General features: G+C 36.9%; 2 protein-coding genes across 6 annotated transcripts in view; both read right to left on the bottom strand.

The window, feature by feature from the left end:
* Positions 1-710: 710 nt before the first annotated feature.
* scgn (secretagogin, EF-hand calcium binding protein) lies at positions 711-13,896 on the bottom strand. Its single transcript, XM_023286025.3, has 11 exons — positions 13,715-13,896; positions 13,257-13,327; positions 11,621-11,713; positions 8,024-8,113; positions 6,947-7,003; positions 6,448-6,525; positions 5,158-5,213; positions 4,845-4,890; positions 4,650-4,709; positions 2,056-2,124; positions 711-1,254 (listed from the first exon to the last, which is right to left on the bottom strand). Exons 1-11 carry the CDS (start codon positions 13,782-13,784, stop codon positions 1,126-1,128), a joined length of 819 nt encoding a protein of 272 aa, XP_023141793.1. The 5' UTR covers positions 13,785-13,896; the 3' UTR covers positions 711-1,125.
* Positions 13,897-14,014: 118 nt separating this feature from the next.
* The window catches only part of LOC111578980 (F-actin-uncapping protein LRRC16A), a 90,684-nt gene continuing 85,694 nt past the window's right edge, over positions 14,015-19,004 (bottom strand). For all 5 annotated transcript variants that reach the window (XM_023286011.3, XM_023286014.3, XM_023286012.3 and 2 more), the window contains one exon: positions 14,015-18,274. In XM_023286011.3, coding sequence (XP_023141779.2) covers positions 18,120-18,274 — 155 coding nt within the window. In that variant the 3' untranslated portion in view covers positions 14,015-18,119. The remainder of the gene's footprint in view (positions 18,275-19,004) is intronic.

The raw sequence follows: 19,004 nt of genomic DNA on the forward strand, positions 1-19,004 counted from the left end.
GATATTTTACTATTTTATTTTTAATTGTCACCTTTATGTTTCCATGAACACTGCCTGCACTTCTGCCCAGTTCAGCCCAACAGTCCTTTTATTTTTATTACTGCTGGTTGCAGCTGACTCACTTGTGGCTACTTGGTTGTGACAAGCTTTTCGGTTTTTTACAGAACTGGCTAATTTATTGTCCTTAATATTTTACTGCAATATGTAGAATGAACTGATTTTGCTAAAACAGAATGATCAGAATTTCAAGCTTAAATGTTGTTTATCTGTGTGACTGAATGGCACAACACAAAGGATTAGTTTGAGGATTGCTGGAAAGTCAAAAATCTGACCATTCTTTTTGTTCCCAACACCTTCTGAGATGTTTTGTGTTGTTTTTTTTCCCTTAAACTGTCACTAGTTTACATGATTAGGAGCAGTGTTTTTTATGAAATCATTCAGGTAAAACCATAAAATCCTGTGATATTATATTGTAGCTCCTCCTGCTGCCTTTGACTGCACAGAAACAATTAAACATTAGAATTAATCTTTTGCATTTGGTTAATGTTTTGGACAACATGATGAAACAGACAAAATCATTCCAAAGGTTACGCAGCTTTTACCTTTGAATTATTTACATTTAGAATGATTTAAAATGTCCACAGAATAATGGATGATGCAGTAAATATCAGCTTAAAACATTTGTAAGATTAAATGACAGGAGAAAAGGATCAACAACATGCCATCACTGTTTATTTTCTGAACTGAATTTTATATTAAAAACACACAAAGCAGCATCCTGCACTTTGATTCAGAGAAACATGCAGGAGGCCAGATGTTACTAAGTCAGTGTGCTCCAGGTTCAAACATCTTGTTTTTAGACGTTTTTCTGAGCAGCACACAGACGAATACACCTCACAGCACAGACCATTTAAACCAATAAACACTCACATCTTATTCTTTAATTCTGGCCCTTAAACATGCACAAGAAACTCTTCTCAGCTAATTTAATTTCTTTCCTCACATAGTGTCAGACTGAGTTTTTATCTTCTTCAGGATCCAGACAAACGTTATGAACATTGACCTTAAATGACCCAGGAATCAGACAGATCTGGACCAGAACATCAGGATGGTTATAATCCAGGTCTAAGGTGTGGGTTTGACTCCCAGACACAGAGCCAGCTCGTTCTTCTGGATCTTTCCGTCCTTATTGGCGTCGCAGTGACGCAACATAACGACTCGGAATTTGTCCAGATCAGGACCCGTGATGTTGGGCTGCAGAGGGAAAGTCATTTAGAGGGAAATGTGGCGTTAACAACATGCAAACAGCACCAAGGCTTTTAATGAAGCTGTTTTTGTCCATTAGGGTCCAGTTTAATGACTCAGCAGTTGGAGATCAACAGGAGGACAGAGTTTGTCCTCACAGGTCAGAGTTTTACACTTTTTAGCTAAAATATCTACACCTAAACAACAAAAAACCTTTTCTTTAACATGAATTCTGTCTGATTTTTGTCCTTGAACAAAACATGCTGCCATATTGTGCCTGGAATTCATAATTCCTAAATTTAAGGTGATGCTGCTCGTGATACATCGCAGGAGTTAAGCAATATGTTTTATTTTAAGGTCTGATACTGATCCTCACAATCAAAGAGGCTGATAACTGATATTTGGGACCAATATAGATTTGCATGTTTTACATAATTCTAATACAAAGAGATATTTTAAATATTTCTCCTTCAGTGGTGATAATTTATTTTTCGCAACGTGTAGCCAATCAGATTGTGACATTGAGAAACGAAGCTGCATTGGAGCCATTAACCCTTAAAAGCACCTTCTTAAAATTTTAAAAATTATTTTTATTCTAGAAGATCCAGAGCTTCAAATGAACTCTTTACATCGGTTGCACTGCTGTAAATATTTCACTGTGAGTAAAACATTTGACCTTTTTAGTCAGGTTCAACACACATTTTTATTTCATTGTAATATATTTCTCATTATAGGTAAACTGCAACATTCTGGGTTAAAACACTGTCTGACCATCATGATTCATGTTCAGTAAAACACACAGACTCTTACCCTGACCAGCTCCATCATGTCTTTGACAAAACCGTCCACCTCAGGACCCTCCAGAGCTCCAGTTTTACTCTGAATAAGAAAAAAGAAATGTGATTTTTTTTTTTAGTGTAACATTGTTCAAATATACTAAACAAAAATTAACAGAAGCACCTCTGTTTAGTGCAATTTGAGAGTCACATTTCTGGATAAATATGATGCTTTGGTCTGAAAATCTGACTACAAATACACATAAAATTAAAATGAGGCCAAATGAGGTGTTTTGTGTTGAGACAAAGGCTCTTTAATTTTAAAATCTGTAACTTTTGACATATTTTCACTTGCTAAGATCAGAAGACGATGTGTGAAAATGTGTTATTAATACAGAATTTGTAAAACTTGACAAAAAGCTTCTTGCTGTGCTGATAACTGATTTTTTTTTTTTTTTCAGTCAAGGTGAAAAATCCCATCAAAATATTTTAATTTTGCTGCAATTTCAATTACAGTAAAAGTTCAATACTAAACTATAAAATTCTCACAAAGCAAATCTCAAAATGAAAATAAGTTCCAGGCAGCAGAAAAGCTTTCAGGTGGATCATTTGTTCTTATTTCTTCTGGAGAACATCATAAACTGATGGTACAGAACAGAAGAAGCTCATCAGTGAGTCCTCCAGAGCTGCAGCATTAATCAGGATGACGGTTAATTCTTCAGCCTGAACTGTGACTCGACTACATGACGGCCGTTTTATTTCATTACAGAGATAACAGCAGCTAATTGGACTCACTGTGGCTGAACTCAGACCTCTTATTTACAGCAATCTATATGCAAATCTGAGAATATTTTCAATCTGCAGTGAAAAATATTAGTGGAGGTGATTTCTGTGTGTTTTTGATAAGAAATCTGGAATCGAATAAATTAAAAATATTCTCTTGATGCTCTTTTTTCTTTTTCACAATCTGGTAAAGTCACAAAATGGTAAAACTTAAGTTACATAGTACTTTTTTGTGTGTTTCCTACAGCACAGATATCCTCTCTAATAGTTACTTTTCTTGTGTTCTACTTTGAGCTCTGTATATTTTACATTCTTTGGCATTAATCCTAGTATCGCTCTAGTATCTGTGAACAAAGACGCAGACATTATCTTAATAGTTACTGCTGATGTTAGTTTTAACTAGAATCCTGCATTTTCCTCTTATTTAGTGCAAACACAACTCAGCCACATAGTCTTCTGAAAGTTCTACTTTTGCTCACGACTGGATTTGAACCAAAAACCTCCTGCATACTGAAGTGAAGTTCTGTTCGTAGAACATGACAACTCCCCCTTTTTATCGAATAATAAGTGTGTTTGCATTAAGAATAAAGCATTTAAGTTGAGTTGCTGTTTTTATGCTCCCAACATAAAGCAAGATTTTGCAAGTTGAAGAATTAACAGTGAGTTTTCCATCAGTCCAGGCTTAAATAGAAAATTTGAAAGGTCATTTGAGTTAGATATTAACATTTGTGAGAAAAAAAAGACCTATGTGGATACATGTTATTGCCAACTGGCAGCTTATGGAGACACATTTGTGCAATTTTGAGCAGACTGGAAATTTATATTCTGCTCTCCACACTAGCTGGTTATATGAGTCTGATTAAGTCTACAAAAAACAGAAAAAGATTTGAGAGAAGAAATCTCCAAAACTAAATATTACTACAAAACGAAAAGTAAAGCATTAAAAGATCAAAGCTTTGGGATTTTAAGGCTTTAATGGCCTCTGTAGATGTATGTATGTTAGGATCCCATTCATTTTTTGATAAATATAATACTGTAAAATCAGCCATTACACATGTCAGCACTGTAAGTCTCAGTCAACATAACAGCTTTTCTATCTGCAAAAACTAACCAAAGAAAACATAATAATAAAGACGAAAATAACTATTTTTGATTTTCCCCAAAGACTTCTTTTTTTAGTGGCACAAAACTATTATTTAAAACTACACTGATGTTATTTTATTCTGTAAACAGGAACAACTGACACGAAGTTTAATGGAGGAAGTTGATGGTGATTGTTAATTTAGTTTATTTTTTAGTGTTAATATCTAAGTATATCTACATTATATGCAATATAATATGTTCATATATGAGAAAGATGAGCAGAGAAAGGGCTTTGTGATTCTATTTATCACATATTTGTTCATACCAAAATAATGTTATGAAGATGGATCAAACTTCTGTATCTTTACTCATTCATTCATCCAAGTTGATAATGTCCCTATCATTTCCTATCATAAGCCTCTAAAATACCAAAATAAACAACAGAATTTAGCCTTTAAAGTGACTGTAGTTGTTTCTCTGTGCATCAAAAAGAGCAATCAGATTTTGAAATTGCAGGAAATGTCTCCAAAAAAGGGCTGCATTATATTAGATTATACTTTTGTATGAAAAATAAATGCACAGTGATGGATTTGTTATTGCAGTGATTTAAAACAGCATGACCCTGAAATGCCCCAGAGCTCCCAGGATTCAGCATCAACATTACTCCATTTTCACATATTTTCATGCAGCAGTGAAACGTAATTAGTTTAGATATGATGAAATTATACAATGAAAAAAAACTTATCTTATTACTGTACTCACAACATCATAATGGTCAAAGATCTTCTCAAAGTCTCTCTTTCTCTCCTCTTTGCTGCTGGCCTTAAAAAAAGAGAAGTTGGTAAAAGATCAGGAGGATACTAGATAAAGATGATAAAGAACATTTACACTTTTATTTTTATCTCAAACCCTAATCAGTTTGAAAATGTTCTCAAAGAAGCACATAAACACACTTACATCCATCTGGAACTGGATCAGGAAATTTTCTTGTAAAGCCAAGATCCTTCAAAATAAATACACATTTTAATGTCAATACACAATATTTTAGTTAATTAGACAAACCATGTCTTATGAGGGAAATATGACAAACTGTTTTTTTTTTTTTTGTACATTTCTTCGAAGGATGCTTTATCACATATTGGTTAATTATGTTAATTTGACTATGTAAAACACTTTGAAATAATCCTGCATTATTTAATATGTGAACTGTCTGATCGTTGCAGTGCCTTTAAACTGATAGAATTTAGCAGAAGTCTTTGACTCTGAGCACCTGGCCAAGTCATTCAGATCCAGACGTCCATCCTTGTTTTTGTCAAAGATTTTCATCTGCAAGAGAAATAAAATGAATTCAGAAGCATGAAAAATTTCCCACAGCTGGTTGTTTCTTAACATCCCCTGAACTCATCTTTCTGTCCTACTTTTAGCGCATATGAAACATGAAACATACTGAAATCTAAAAAAAATGCACAAAAATCAGGCAAAGTTTCTACTGAAGAAGCAGCTCATGAAGGTGAATAATTAAATATATTTGTGTTACACTCTCTTCTTTGGTCTTTGTTCTGTGACAGCAGCACACAAAGTAATTTTATAATTAATTTATAATTTTAAATTCCATATATTTATTTTAATCTTTTTTTTACCCTTTACTTATTTATGGATTTATTCATCTACTATTTTTATTATTATTTATTTACTAATATAGCCTTGTCCTTATGGATTGAACCTTCTATTTTCCTTTATTCTTTTATTGGCTGTGGCATTTTTGGTTCTTTTATTATTTTTTTTATCTGATGTTTTTGCATTGACTCATTTAAAAAATGTTTTTACCATGTTTAACTGTATTTCCTTCTTCTTTCTGGTTTTTAGTCTTTAGCTTTGTCTGTAAAGCACTTTAGAAACTCAGTTTTTTAAAGCTGGTATAGAGATATTCTTATTACTTTTTACATTCTTTTTTATTATTCTTAGTTGATTTCTTATTTTTTCTCATTTTAATTCTTAGTCTTAGTTCTTCTTCTTGTCATTATTATTATTATTATTGTTATTATTATTATTATTATTATTATTATTATTATTATTATTATTATTATTATTATTATTATTAGTGAAAAGTCTCTTAATAATAGCTTGTTTTCTCCTTGAGGACCATATTTTCATTTAGCAGTTGTTTGGTAAAACAGTTTGTTACAGCAGGTGAATTGTTTTCAGTCATTAACAGCTTTTATTCATTAAAATGCGACTAGAAAATTGCAGAAAGATCAGACTCTTAACCAGCTCTAACAACAGCTATGGATAGTAAACACAGAGCCAAACAGGAATAAATGAATCTGCACCCTGAGTTAATGGTGGAACATTCAGAGAACAAACCCGACTGAACATATGTGGAATAAAAAAGCTGCTTCCAGCTGTTTTAAAGTTGCAGCTGTTTATGAACTCAGACTTTCTACACATAGATTCCAGATAATCTTTCTCAATCATACCAAGGAAGTTATGCCTGAGTTTTGCTATTTTGTGTGTGCGTGTGCACGTGCATGTGCACGTGCGTGTGCGTGTGTGTCAGTACCATTGCATCGGTGTACTCGTCCAGCTTATCAGATGGCACTTCCTTGTGATGCTGCTGGAACAAGTCTTTCAGGAAGGCCTGAGGTGTTTAATCAGACAACAAAACAGTCAACTTTAGTGGTGATGGGTCAAAACACAATTTACAAATTCAACAAAGGCAATGGAAGCTTCATTTTTGCACATTATAAAGTTTGAAATGATTAAAGAGCGAGAAAGTAGAAATAAAATGCAAAAATATAAACAAGGTGTTTCACTATCATCAGTAATATTTTAGACACCTTTATGTGAACAGTCTTGTTAGTTCTGGTGATTTATTTCTAAACCAACCACAGCACTTCATAAATCTGACCAAGAATCTACCATGAATCTGTGTGTTGAACAAAAACATGCTATCAGAAGCTGAAGACAAAGATCTGAAGTAATGACACCACAGGAAACAGTGAGGTGGAACAGATATTCAGGTTTGGTTCTGTTGTGTAAAGACATGCTGACGATCAGACCTTGAGCTCCTGAGCAGATATGTAGCCGCTGCAGTCGACGTCGTACTTCCTCCAAATCTGCAGCAGAGCGAGGAGGAAGAATCAGGAAATACACATGATGTATGGGGGTTGGCTTGAAGATGGTGGTTGCAGAGTAAACTCATTACACCTGCTGTTATTGATCTGTTTTTACTGGATATTTACAAGGAAGTGCACAGCCTGATGGTGAAATCCAGGTCTGCAGGTTACAGTTGGGCCACTGAATGGATAAATCAGAGTCTTTAGGGTGATTTTTGTCACTCTGTTTGGTTAATTTATTGTTGCTCTTTGAGAAGTCAACTTAGTGAAGAACAAACCTGTAAAGTGCATTTCAAAGCTGATAGGAGCCGACAGCTGGAGCGTTGGAGGTTAATTAGCTGCAGCCACTGACGGTTTATTAACCGTCAGCAGCAAGTTTTAGTGTGACAGTTATCTAAATGTAGTGTGTGTACGTGTTAGGCCAGAACAGGAAATAAAGACTGACAGAGTAGCGTTCAGAACAGTTAGACAATTTATCAGAGCTTATTTGAATGCATCAGAAAAGTTGTGTGGAAGTTTCCTCGATACTAAATATTTGTGAACCTCCGTGGATGTATTTACAATTACCAAATATTGGACTGATGGTGGCTGATTGAAATTTTAGCATATCGGTCAACACAAGTGCAGATTCAGTTCAGTTACTTTTTTAAAAAGCTGTTGTCAAAGTTTAAAATTTCTGTAGATTTTCTGGTTGGAAAACTTCCTCATACTTTGTGCTGTAACTCTGAGTCACAGATGAATTGTTTTCTGTTCTTTTGACTTTTTCTGGTCAATCTGGTTTTACTGTTCAGGCAGGAAAATGTTCGCTTGTTGCTTCTTTGATTTCACCTGTTTGATCTTAGGTCAAGAGAAAGGCTTTGAATCAGAGATTGACTGAGTCCAGCTAAACAGTCAGAAAACCTCTGTAGTTTTAGTGCTTCTGTATAATCATCCCTGTCATTATCATCCATCCTAGCACCTAAAATTATCAATCGATGCAACTCATTTCATGATTCTGTTTGGTGCATTTTGTGACTTTACCTTCATGAAATCAACACTGTTGTCCAGTGGAGCTTCTCTGCGGAAAACTAACAGGAAGTTTTCATCTTCAGGCAGAATCATGTTGGCCAACTGGAAAACAGATCAAAGAGTGAGTTATAATGATGCTGTCTGAGGATTTTACACTGTGGACGAGGAGATGCTGTTAATGTACAATAAATGTTGTAAATGCTGTTAATGACTCCAAAGCCGTTCAGTCTAATCCTGCCTGGTCTTTTAACCCTGATCAGGCTGGAGGTCAGTTTTTGTTTTCTGCAGAAAAACCAAGTATCAGATGAAACTCTTTCAGCTGCAGACATTTTTAAAAACCTCCGTAGATTTAACCAAAGCTGTTTGGATGAACTCGTCCTGCTCCGGTACTCCTGGCTTCCCTCCAGTTCATGCTGCTCTTCTCTCGTCCTTCTTTCTTTAACAATATCAGCCTCCATTAGCAGATTAAACCGACCCCGATCATCAATCCAATTAAAATTCAGGATGATGCTGCAGTGACAAAGCTGAAATATGGCTCACAGTTAGAAGAAGCGCATTGCACCAACCGTCATGCCAACAGTAGCACTGCTCATATTTCAGCTTTTTCAGGATTTTCAGATTAATTTTGTAATGCTACAGTAGATACAAATAGATGGTTGTTTGTAGAACTTCTAGAAAAATTATTATTATAATATAAGTGACAGTTTTCTAATGGACATAATAGAATAAAAAACAGGATTTTCATGTTTGCAACAGTCATACTTGTTTTCAGTCCCCACACCTCAGACAGTCTGATCAATAAGGAAGTTAACTGGTTTAAATGTAACGTCTCTCTATGTAGAAGTGTTGCTGCTAATAAGTAATAAATGTTTGGATTCAACAATGTAGAAATGCAAAACTGAAAGTACAAGTAGAAAGGAAGGAAGGAAGGAAGCAGGTCTGCTGTGCTGTAGAATAATTACAGACTTATATCAGATTCGGTTTCTGAGGATCTTCAGCATCAGAAGTACAATAAATGCTTAGTCAGGTCACATGACGCTGCACTGGAGCACTAACTGAACTTCACGCAGCTTTAACACAGGAAGTTGTTGCTTTCTGATGGCACACTGACTTCCTCTAACCCCAGCTGTAGAGCAGAATAGACGGCGTGTCCGGAACTAACATGACAAATCACTTTAAAGGCAAAAAATGCCGGAGACACATTCAGAGATATCGCAGTAGTCAGTGCCACAGGCAACCAAGTTGGTAACAAATCTTAAATAAGTGCGTCTGAATGTTCTCTGTGCAGCATTTTAGGATATAAACAGTTTGAAAGCGTGTTTTTTTTTTTTTTTTAAAAGTCAAATCGACTGAATATGTGCTTAGAAAAATCTGAATTGTTTCCTTTGTTCAAAACCCTGTGAAAACAAATGTATAAGCTAATTTTTATTATTTGATGTTATTCATCTATTCATGAATATTTTATGTTTGTATTATACTACTGTATAACTGTGTGACTGTAAACTCATATAACCCAATGTACTCAGTAAATTTACATTTGTATTTTATGTTTGTATTTTATGTTTGTATTTTATGTTTGTATTTTCAAATTCAGGCTGTTTTTAGTTGAGAAACAGAGACCTCAGACCTTTATCAGACATGGAGTGACACTAAACTTGCAGTTTCTGATGGATTAAGAAGAATTCTGTAGTTACACTTGTCATACTATTAGATTTTAATGTTCACTGACGTTTAACAGATTCTGCCTTTCTCCGTATTGCAATAGATTAAAATTTTCTAACAACCAGCAACATGTTTCTCGTATTTTTCAGGGTCATAAAAGCAGTTTTTCTGCAGCAGACATCTGGATTCCGTCTATTAGATTTTATCTTCCAGATATCGGGATATCAGGTCTCAGAGATATCAGATATCAGGCCTGTTGTTGCACCAGTTCACATGTTGTTATTGTTGATAATCTGCAGTTTATCTAAAACCTTTAGCACCTGCAGTAAAACCTACAGTTCCATATAGAAACACAAGTATGGTCACTTTTTCAGAATTTTTCCTTCAGAATTTCTTGTTTCTGGATATTCCAGTTCTTGTGGCATCTGTTCAGCATGCACACTACTGTCTAGCTCTCTAGTTGTTGGAAATAGAACAGACCGACTACATCGACTGGATCAACATTAAGGTCAACACTGTACGTATTGAGTAAAGTGGACACTAACCAAAATATAGTTTTGTTCCCAATGTCATTCTAGGATTTAGACTTAAAGAATCTGAATAGAGATGTATGGGAGAATTCTGTAAATGCCAAAGATATTGGGTGTATGAAACACGTCTCAGAATGTCCCAGAAAAACAAATATCTGCTTTGTAAAACTGGGACAACCAGCTGATTGTCACACTGACGTGAATGTGATGTAAACTGGGAAAAAAGCTCTTTGTTATAAAATTATAATGATGTTAATGATCAAATGCTCTTTATTTCAAACTACTGTATAACTGTGTGACTGTAAACTCATATAACCCAATGTACTCAGTAAATTTCCATGATTTAACTTTGGCCACTTTTTACATGCAGTTAGAACGTCCTGGTGACCATTAAATTTCACAGATATAACTCACCATTCATTTAAATAGACCTGGTTCTGTCAGCATGAAATAATTATTGGGCAGTGACATTTATTTATTCATTCAGTTTTATCTGACTGCTAAATATCTCAGCAAAATGATCCCATTGTGGCAGATTTTAAAACTAAAGTTTAAAATCAAAGTTATTGAAGTTATAGAATATAGTTGCTCTAAACAGAAGCTACAGAAACATGAAGCTCAGAACAGACGTTTCCTCCATCAACTGCAGTAAATCTTCAACAGGACACTTACGGGAGATGTATTGATTTTTTTCCTCAGCTTGAGGGTTTGTGGGTGCGATGCATTAAGGGATTGGCCTAATGAATGAATGGACGAATGAGACGCTGCTACTGTACTAATAACCCAGAGAGCTCAGCAGCTTTAAAATATGACTTTACATCACTGAGAATGCCTGCAGCTTGTTCAGATGTCAGTCGGGTTTGAGTCATTAAATGAATCCACTCCAAGAAAAACTAATTTCAGGCTCATTTTGTAATTACAAGTAATCTGTTGTGGACGTTTGACTCTTGACATCCAGAAAGATCTTTGGGCTTTTTGCCATGTAGAACTGTGGAGCCTTTTAGAGTGGATTTTTATTGGTTCTGTTCAGTTCTGATGCGCTCTATGGATCTGCAGTGGATTGTTCCTGTAAATGGAGTGCTGCTCTCCTCCTGCTGAGAGTCTCAGTGTGACCTGTCAGCAGCTCAGGAAATTACTTTTCATTCTTCTTGAATAGGGAACATGCTGTATCATTGTCATGGAAACATGAGACGGATTAAAGATGAAGTAGAGATACAGCAGAGGAGATGGGAGGAGGAGGTGAGGATGATGAGAAGAGGAAGAATATCTGGATTTAAGAGGCGTTAGCAGGAGAAGCTAAATAAGTTTCCAGTCTGTGACAGAGCTGTGGTGGAGAAGGACACGCTCATAGAAAAGATATTTATTACAAATCAGCCTCCTCTGTGTGAAGTGAATGACGGTGCAATCTCAGTTGTACCTCCTGAATCTGCAGTTTCCCGTCAGCAGTAACGTCGTACGCAGACATGAACCTCTGCTTCATCCTCTGGACTCTTTCCTCAGTGACTTTCTCCTGCAGAGAGACAACACACTAAAATTACACACAGCCTGCTGTGTTTTACACTGATTACTTTAAATTAGATGTAATATTTTTGAAAACCCTAAAAACCATATTAGTTAAAAAGATTTCTTGACTGAGTCACACTTATTTTAAGCAATGTCACCATGGATACTCCTTCAATCTGTTCTTTCAAGGTCTGCATCCTCTGGCCCTCAGCTGATGTTCCTAAAGCTGCCCTTGGACCATCTATTCTCACTATCACACAGAATGAAGTATGTGATGCTTACACATTGAATGCATTGAGTAGGACTTATTCATTAGCAGAAAGCTATGAAAGAACAGTCAGTTTACTGTGGCTTTATTGAGTAACTCTGCTGCTTTAACTCGTCAGAATACAACAAAAGACTAAATGAGATTGTAAAAAAAGCTGCAAAGTTAGTTTCTCACATTCTTATCTGAGGTTTATTTAGTTTCCTGTGTAGTTTCATGATCAGTTAAAAGCTTCAAGCCATTAAAGTCATTTAAAATTACATGCAAGAGCTGATTTTCTGCTCTCTTTGCCTAGACCTTCCTGGGTGCACTGTAGCTATAGAAACCTGTTGACTCCGATTCATGGCTTCATGCAGGGCAGAGCACACAATCTGCAGACTACAAGGTGCCACAGCTTCCATCGTCAGTATTTGTCTTCACCAGTAAATCTGACGTTCATGCAAGCCTGATGTTTGGCTGGTTTTGCTGAAATATTGAACTTATCACATGAACTTGATTGTGCTGCAAGTTAAGAACTGCTGGATCGGATGCGTTAGAGGAAATAAAGGACCAGCAGATAAAATCTCACTGTGTGGTTGATGTTGCTCAATGTTTCAACAGCAGAACAGCAGATAATAGAGTGTCTTAGCAGCTCTGCTTCTCCTGGAGGCATCACAGTGGAAAGCAAACATCAGAGAGACAAAGTGACATGTGGTCGGTGGTCTGTTTGTGTTAGTGCAACCCAGTTAGTATCCAGGAGAGTGGATGAGAGACGTACGCCTCGTTTCCCTTTGCTCAGTAAACATGATGTGTCATCGGCACAAATGCTGCTTTTCTCAGGTCAGTTTGTCACCATGTTGATGAAGGTTTTCGCTTTGACAGTTTCCAGATCTGTGTAATTGTGTTAGTCACTCCACCCATCCAGAGCTCAGCTGCCCACACAGCAGAGACCACAAACGCTGCAAACTGTCTGAGGCAGGCCTCCAGAAATCAACTTAAGGCTTTAAGTATGACAAATTACCTCCAGTGAAATTCATGAGCCTCAGAAGCAAAAAAATATTCATGCAAACTTTGATTTTAATGCAAATTTCAAAATCAACAGTTGCCTGTTTGCAGAAAATGAATCTAAGACTTGACGCAAATGCAGACCTTTAGTTATAAGATCACTCCTCTGATATCAACACTTCTGCTTCTGTCAGTGATGCTGTATGTCAACTGTCACATTTATCAGGCAGACATGATGCTGCAGCTTTGTGTTTGTTCAGCTGAACTGCCGTCATCACTAGTGACCGATCAGTCGACTCACCTGCGGACCGAGTCTCTGCATCATGTGACGGAAGAAGTCATCGAGCTCTTTGCCCTCGATGTAGCCGTTATCTGCCAAATGAAAGACAAATTGTTCAGATTCTAAAGGTGTGAATGCAGAGTGGACTTTCCTTCGATCATTAACAAATTGGTTTATTTTGGGCTGTTTCTGGTCAAACTTCATACAGCTGCTTATTATTCTGAACCTTGACAAACATATTTGTAGAAAACTGCAGTTTCTACTATTCAAGTCAGTACTTAAAGCAGGATTTTGCACAGAAACAGCTAAAACTACACTTCCTTTCTCTTTTTAACATTTTGCCAGAAATTTAAATTTCCTTCCCAGTTTTCATCAGCAGAAAAGACAGTTGTTGTTTGACTAATGTCTAGTAACAGCAGATAAACTGCAGACACTGCACTATGTCACTATGTATAAAATATAACATTAAATGTTCTTACCATCTGCATCAAAGTGCTGCCAGATTTCCAGGAAACCAGCTGCGTCCAGTTTGTCAAAAGCACTATCCATGTTGATAAGGAGTCAGCTGTCAACTTTTACACATGAAAACAATGAAGTCTGAGGTGCTAAACTGTGCTGCACTGCTCAGTACAGTAACATATGCTCAGTGTGACTGGGTGGAGACCACACCTCCTCAGTGTGGGTTTAAACACAGCACAGGGTTGTATTTGCCATCTGGTGGCTGTGAGGTAAAACTGCACAGAGCTTCAAGTTGTGACAAACGAGACGATGCAGAGATGTTGTAGCCTGTAAAATGATTTTAATCAATATTAATATTTGAAATGTCCAACACGAGACTCAGTGAAACATGACAGAACAAAGCGGCTGATCAGATGAACAACATGTCGTTTGTATTGATGCAGCTCTTTCTCCAGCTCAAGAAAAAAGGTGTCGATTTGCCTTATTTCTTCTCTGAATCATGATGAAAGTAAACCGATCACACGTAAGAGCAAATTATTACATACAAAGAATTAATCTTTACACGTATGAACACAATGTACAAGTGAGAGAAAAAAACAACAAAGAATCCAGACATCAGCGGCCACGTTTGCTTTTTTTATTCCAAATAAGTTAGAAACAAACCCTTAGTATAGTAGTGTACTTAGTACCAAACATAGAGGATTTGCTGAGTTCACGTAGGCGTGTGAATACATGAGTGTGTATCTTACATGTGCATCTTTACACACACACACACCTACATGTAGGAAAGCACATACAGTATATACATCCAGTACAACTCACATCATGCAGTCACACACAGAGACTCACAGCTCCACACTTTATGCTACTGGCTAGTTTCACGTGTCTCCGCTCAGTGCACCGACAGAAATGTTTTCAGGACACTTTCATCAGTCTTCAATCAGTGCAACAAGCTGCTGAAATCCCTCAGAAAGCAGAAACAGAGAAGCTTCCCTGCATCAGGAAACTGGTTAAAAATGCAGAATACAGCCGCTTGCAAAGTCGCAGCATTTTTCTTTTCTTTTTAAAGTGTCCTGGGACATCTATGAGACACAAACGTGATGTCTGACAATCAAAGCAGGCGTTGACATCAGGGACAGTTTGACTATATACAGCAGGAACAGTGTTAGTTCATATCAGAGACAAAGAAGCGACGTCCGACCTACAGAGACATCAGCAGACACCACGATGGAGGAGAAGCTGCACCAGGAGCAGCTCTGGCCCTGACTTCACTACATAAAATAGAAGCTGCGCCCTTTTCACACTGAGCATCCAGCATCTAGTGCATCTAAAAGTAAAGCTGGAGCAGTTTAGCACACAGCTAGTGAAGTCAGTGTCATAGAAAAGGTGTTTATGGAGGATAATGCTGCATTCATGTCATATTAGAGGATTGTAGAGATGAACGGATAATATAGCACCATGTCCAGTGGATCTGGGTCTATCCTCTGGTGATAACATGTCCATACAGCTTTTAATATGCTGGAAGACGCATTTCTACCTTGAAACTCAGTGTACTCATGATCTTTCATATGTAACAAACCCAAGGCAGCATCCTGTCAACATGCAGGGTGAAGCTTTCTGCATCATTGTTCTTTTTCAGAATCGGTTTCCAACACGTGTGGCTGAATTACTGCAGTATTACAACTTGTCTCTGTGTAATGCTGATTGTTTTACAGACTTCTAGGGGAGCTGGAGTGCTCGAGATGGCAGGGACAGAGCTACATCCAGACCACTTTAAGGCATGAACGGATCATTCTAATGGAAAAGTTCCTAAATGTGTAACTTTGACACACAAAGATGAGTTACTAGGGATTTAATAAAGACAAAAATGGACTTTCAGATAACTACAGTATGACATGAAAGCAGCAGAACGGCTAAATTATCTCATGATTTGAGGACAAACTACAGGCCTTATTTTTTCATATTTGTCACAAGAGGAATGGATTTGAAGTATCTTGTATCTGGTGCAAACTGTCTGTCAGTGTGAAAAGGGCAGTTTTTGCTCTAAGAAGAGAACAAATCAGAGGATTCAGCCTGAGACCATGTAGATGTTCAGAATCCAGCTACTGTCAGTTCACTGCTTTCTGTTTAACGAAGGCAACAGGATGCCAAATAATGCCAGAGTCTCTTTGTATAGGCAGAATATTGAAGGGATGTTTCCTCCTGTTGAGAAAGAAGTGAATTAAATCTGAAAGATGCTGAAGACGTTTTCAGCTTCACACAACCTGATGAGGTCACTATCTGGCTCATTCTACTAAAATAAGATTTTTTCTTTGACATTTCTCTTTTTGAAGTAAGTTCTGCTTTACATTGGACTGTTTACACACCAGTGGAGTATTAATGTAATGTTAGTGTATTACTGGAAGTGAGGATTCATGTGTCTTTCAAAGCAATTCAGAGTAAAATGTAGCTTAAAGCTGAAATTTCTGATTCTGGAGAGACTGTTGATATTTACCTTCCCTCTGATTTCTAATGAACAGCAGATCGTTTTTTGTAGCTGTGAAATATCTTCCTGAGGAGATATTCACTGAATTTGACAAAAACTCCATCAGGTTAGAATCACACAGTTACTCAAGTTGTTTTACCATTTAATAGCTAGAATGGAAATATGCTGCAGACACCTGTAAGTTAATTCTTCCTGGACAAACAGAATATTTCAGACACCTGCGTCCTCATACTTCCCAGGACTAATGGCATCACATCTTTTATTCGTGTGGATTTGAATTCCCATTTTAAACATATTTACAAATGTCCACAATGTGAATGAGCAGCTGAAATATGTATAGCTGGAATTATAGTTTCACATGTGTGCAGTTATATACTCTGACTGGTACATAATTATAACTAAAGGTGTCTACACTATCTAGATCTCTTAAATTAGGTTTTGTTGTAAAAAATCCTGAACTGGAATTTCACCTTGTAAAACATGTAATTACAGCTATCTTGAATTAGAGAAATGACATGGATTAATCTGTAGTTATGTCAGAAGTAGAAGCCTTTTAAACACAACAAACTATTTAACCTCCATGTCAGAGCTGCCTGATGCAAAAGTTCTGGTAAATTTTTGAGAACAGATGTCTAAAGACAAAAGTTCTCATTGTTCAGATTTCTCCTTGACAAGCTCTTAAATTGTGATGTTTTATTAACTGAATCCTGAAATGTTTTACAGGGACACTATCCAACAGGAAGCTTTACGTTAGCAGCATCAACAACAGTTCAGACTAGCTATGATGACGTTTGTGTCTCTATTAGAGATACTCTGACTTGTCTCAGTGTAATTAAGTCAAAATGAAGTGATTTTAATTCAAATTTTGCTATTAAAAGTGAAAACAACTTGCTATACTGACTTTACCTTATGTTATATTTGTTCTCAGGAATACTCGTTAGAAATTAAACCGTTAGTAAACTTTGTTTTATCAAATTATACTGAAGGAAAATGGCCCAAAAAGTTAAAAATCACACTCTGTACTGCACATAAAGACACATAAATCCTCCTCTTTACTCCCCAGAATAAAATATCCGATGTTTTCCACAGTGTCTGAATACGAACAGTGTCAGTTAACAGTGCTGAAGCCATATTGATTATCAGTGAAGGTAAAGTTAAACACAGTCAGTGCAGCTGTAGTGTTTGAAGTCGTCCTGCCAGAAAAGCTACATAACTGAATATTGTGACGTCTGTCTGCGCTGAGACTCTCAGCTGAAACCTGTTTATTCCTGTAAAAAAAAACAAAAAAAATCATGAATTGCATAATGGATTCAGCGACCTCTGCAGCTCTGGAAAACTTAGAGAAAATAGCATTTAATAAAATCTGTACAAATATACTGAAGGAGAGAAGTGCAGCTGATTCCAGGTCTGTAGTGAGTTAGACTTCAAGTACAGGACAGTAACCTGGAAGGACTGTTGGAGAGTTTGGTCCCTGCAGCAGCTACACACTGAAGAGATGTTATCAGTTAAATGATTTTAGATGGGACTCAGCTTCACAGTCTCGCTGCTGCTTGCTGAAATGTCTCATTTTCAGTGGTTAGCTTAAGTTCAGGTTTCATCACTCACACACTGAATGAGCTCGATGACTTGTTTTCTCAAACCCTGAAAAGCTTTCCCTTCAGAGACGAAGATTTTCACCTGACAGTAAGAACGAAGAGGAGCAGATCCAGAAAAAAGGCTGTTAGTGAGACGGAAGCTCTTCTGAGGTTTAGCACAGTTTAGGTTGAGGTGACACGAAGCATTAACATCTACCAACAATCAAATTAAAACTGAATTTTACCAGAGTTTGTACTCTGGGGTCAGATGGACCAACACGTACAAACTCTAACAGAAATGAATCTATTTTCTAAAGGAAATGTGAGGCTTGTCAGCAGGCTGCAGCTGTAAAAAATGTTCCTTACTCATATTAAAATAAAGTCTTTGTCTGCTTCCTCCCCAGAGTCCGATGACTTCTTGCGTGCTGCCTTCTCCTTGTCTGGATTCAGACCCGGTTCTTTGGTCTTCAAGGAGCCGAGATCCTCAGAGTTGGTGGATCTCTGGACAGAATCTGACCTCGCTGCAAATAAAGACGGGAAAACAACCGTAAGTGTTTTCTACAAAAAAAAATGATATGAATTCTGTAGGAGACAAGCAAGTCACTATTATTGCTTCTGTAATACGACACGACATTATCAAGATAAATGAGCCAAGAGAAAAAGTGAAATGTAATTTGAATTTATAAGTTTTTATTGATTTTTGTGTAGAGCCTTGAGCCTAATGCCTCATACAGCTAAAGTCTTTTGGACACAGGAGCAGAAATATTTTCACTTTCCAAGTTTCAAATATTTTTAAATGTTGCACTTCTGCAAAGCCATTATTATCTAGCATAAAGCACCTCACACATGGAGTAGAGATCTTTACTGCGGTTTCCTCTCAGAAGGCTGCTTTTGTCCTCAATTTCCTTTAATCATATCTGTGAACTGGCAACCCTCCATGTTGTGCCTCAGCTCTGAGTCTCTGATTGGTCCAGAAGGTAAACATGGCTGCTTTAAGTTTCCAAAAAAGAATCAATCCCCACGTAAATCTATTACAGGATTAAAACAGGCATCAAATGAGAGCTTCTCAGTTGTTAATGACTAGAAAAATGGCAGAAGGTGACTAATCATCCAATGGCAACCTTTCAGTTTATAATACACTCCAGGTTTGAGTATCTTGTTTTGGTTGATTCTAAGATCAGTACAAGGTGCAATTAGGAGCTCTGGTACCTGAACCTAACCTACACTTGGATTCTTTGCCCTTGTGCAGCT

This window comes from Amphiprion ocellaris, chromosome 9 (genome assembly GCF_022539595.1).
Source record: "Amphiprion ocellaris isolate individual 3 ecotype Okinawa chromosome 9, ASM2253959v1, whole genome shotgun sequence".
Lineage (NCBI taxonomy): Eukaryota > Metazoa > Chordata > Actinopteri > Pomacentridae > Amphiprion > Amphiprion ocellaris.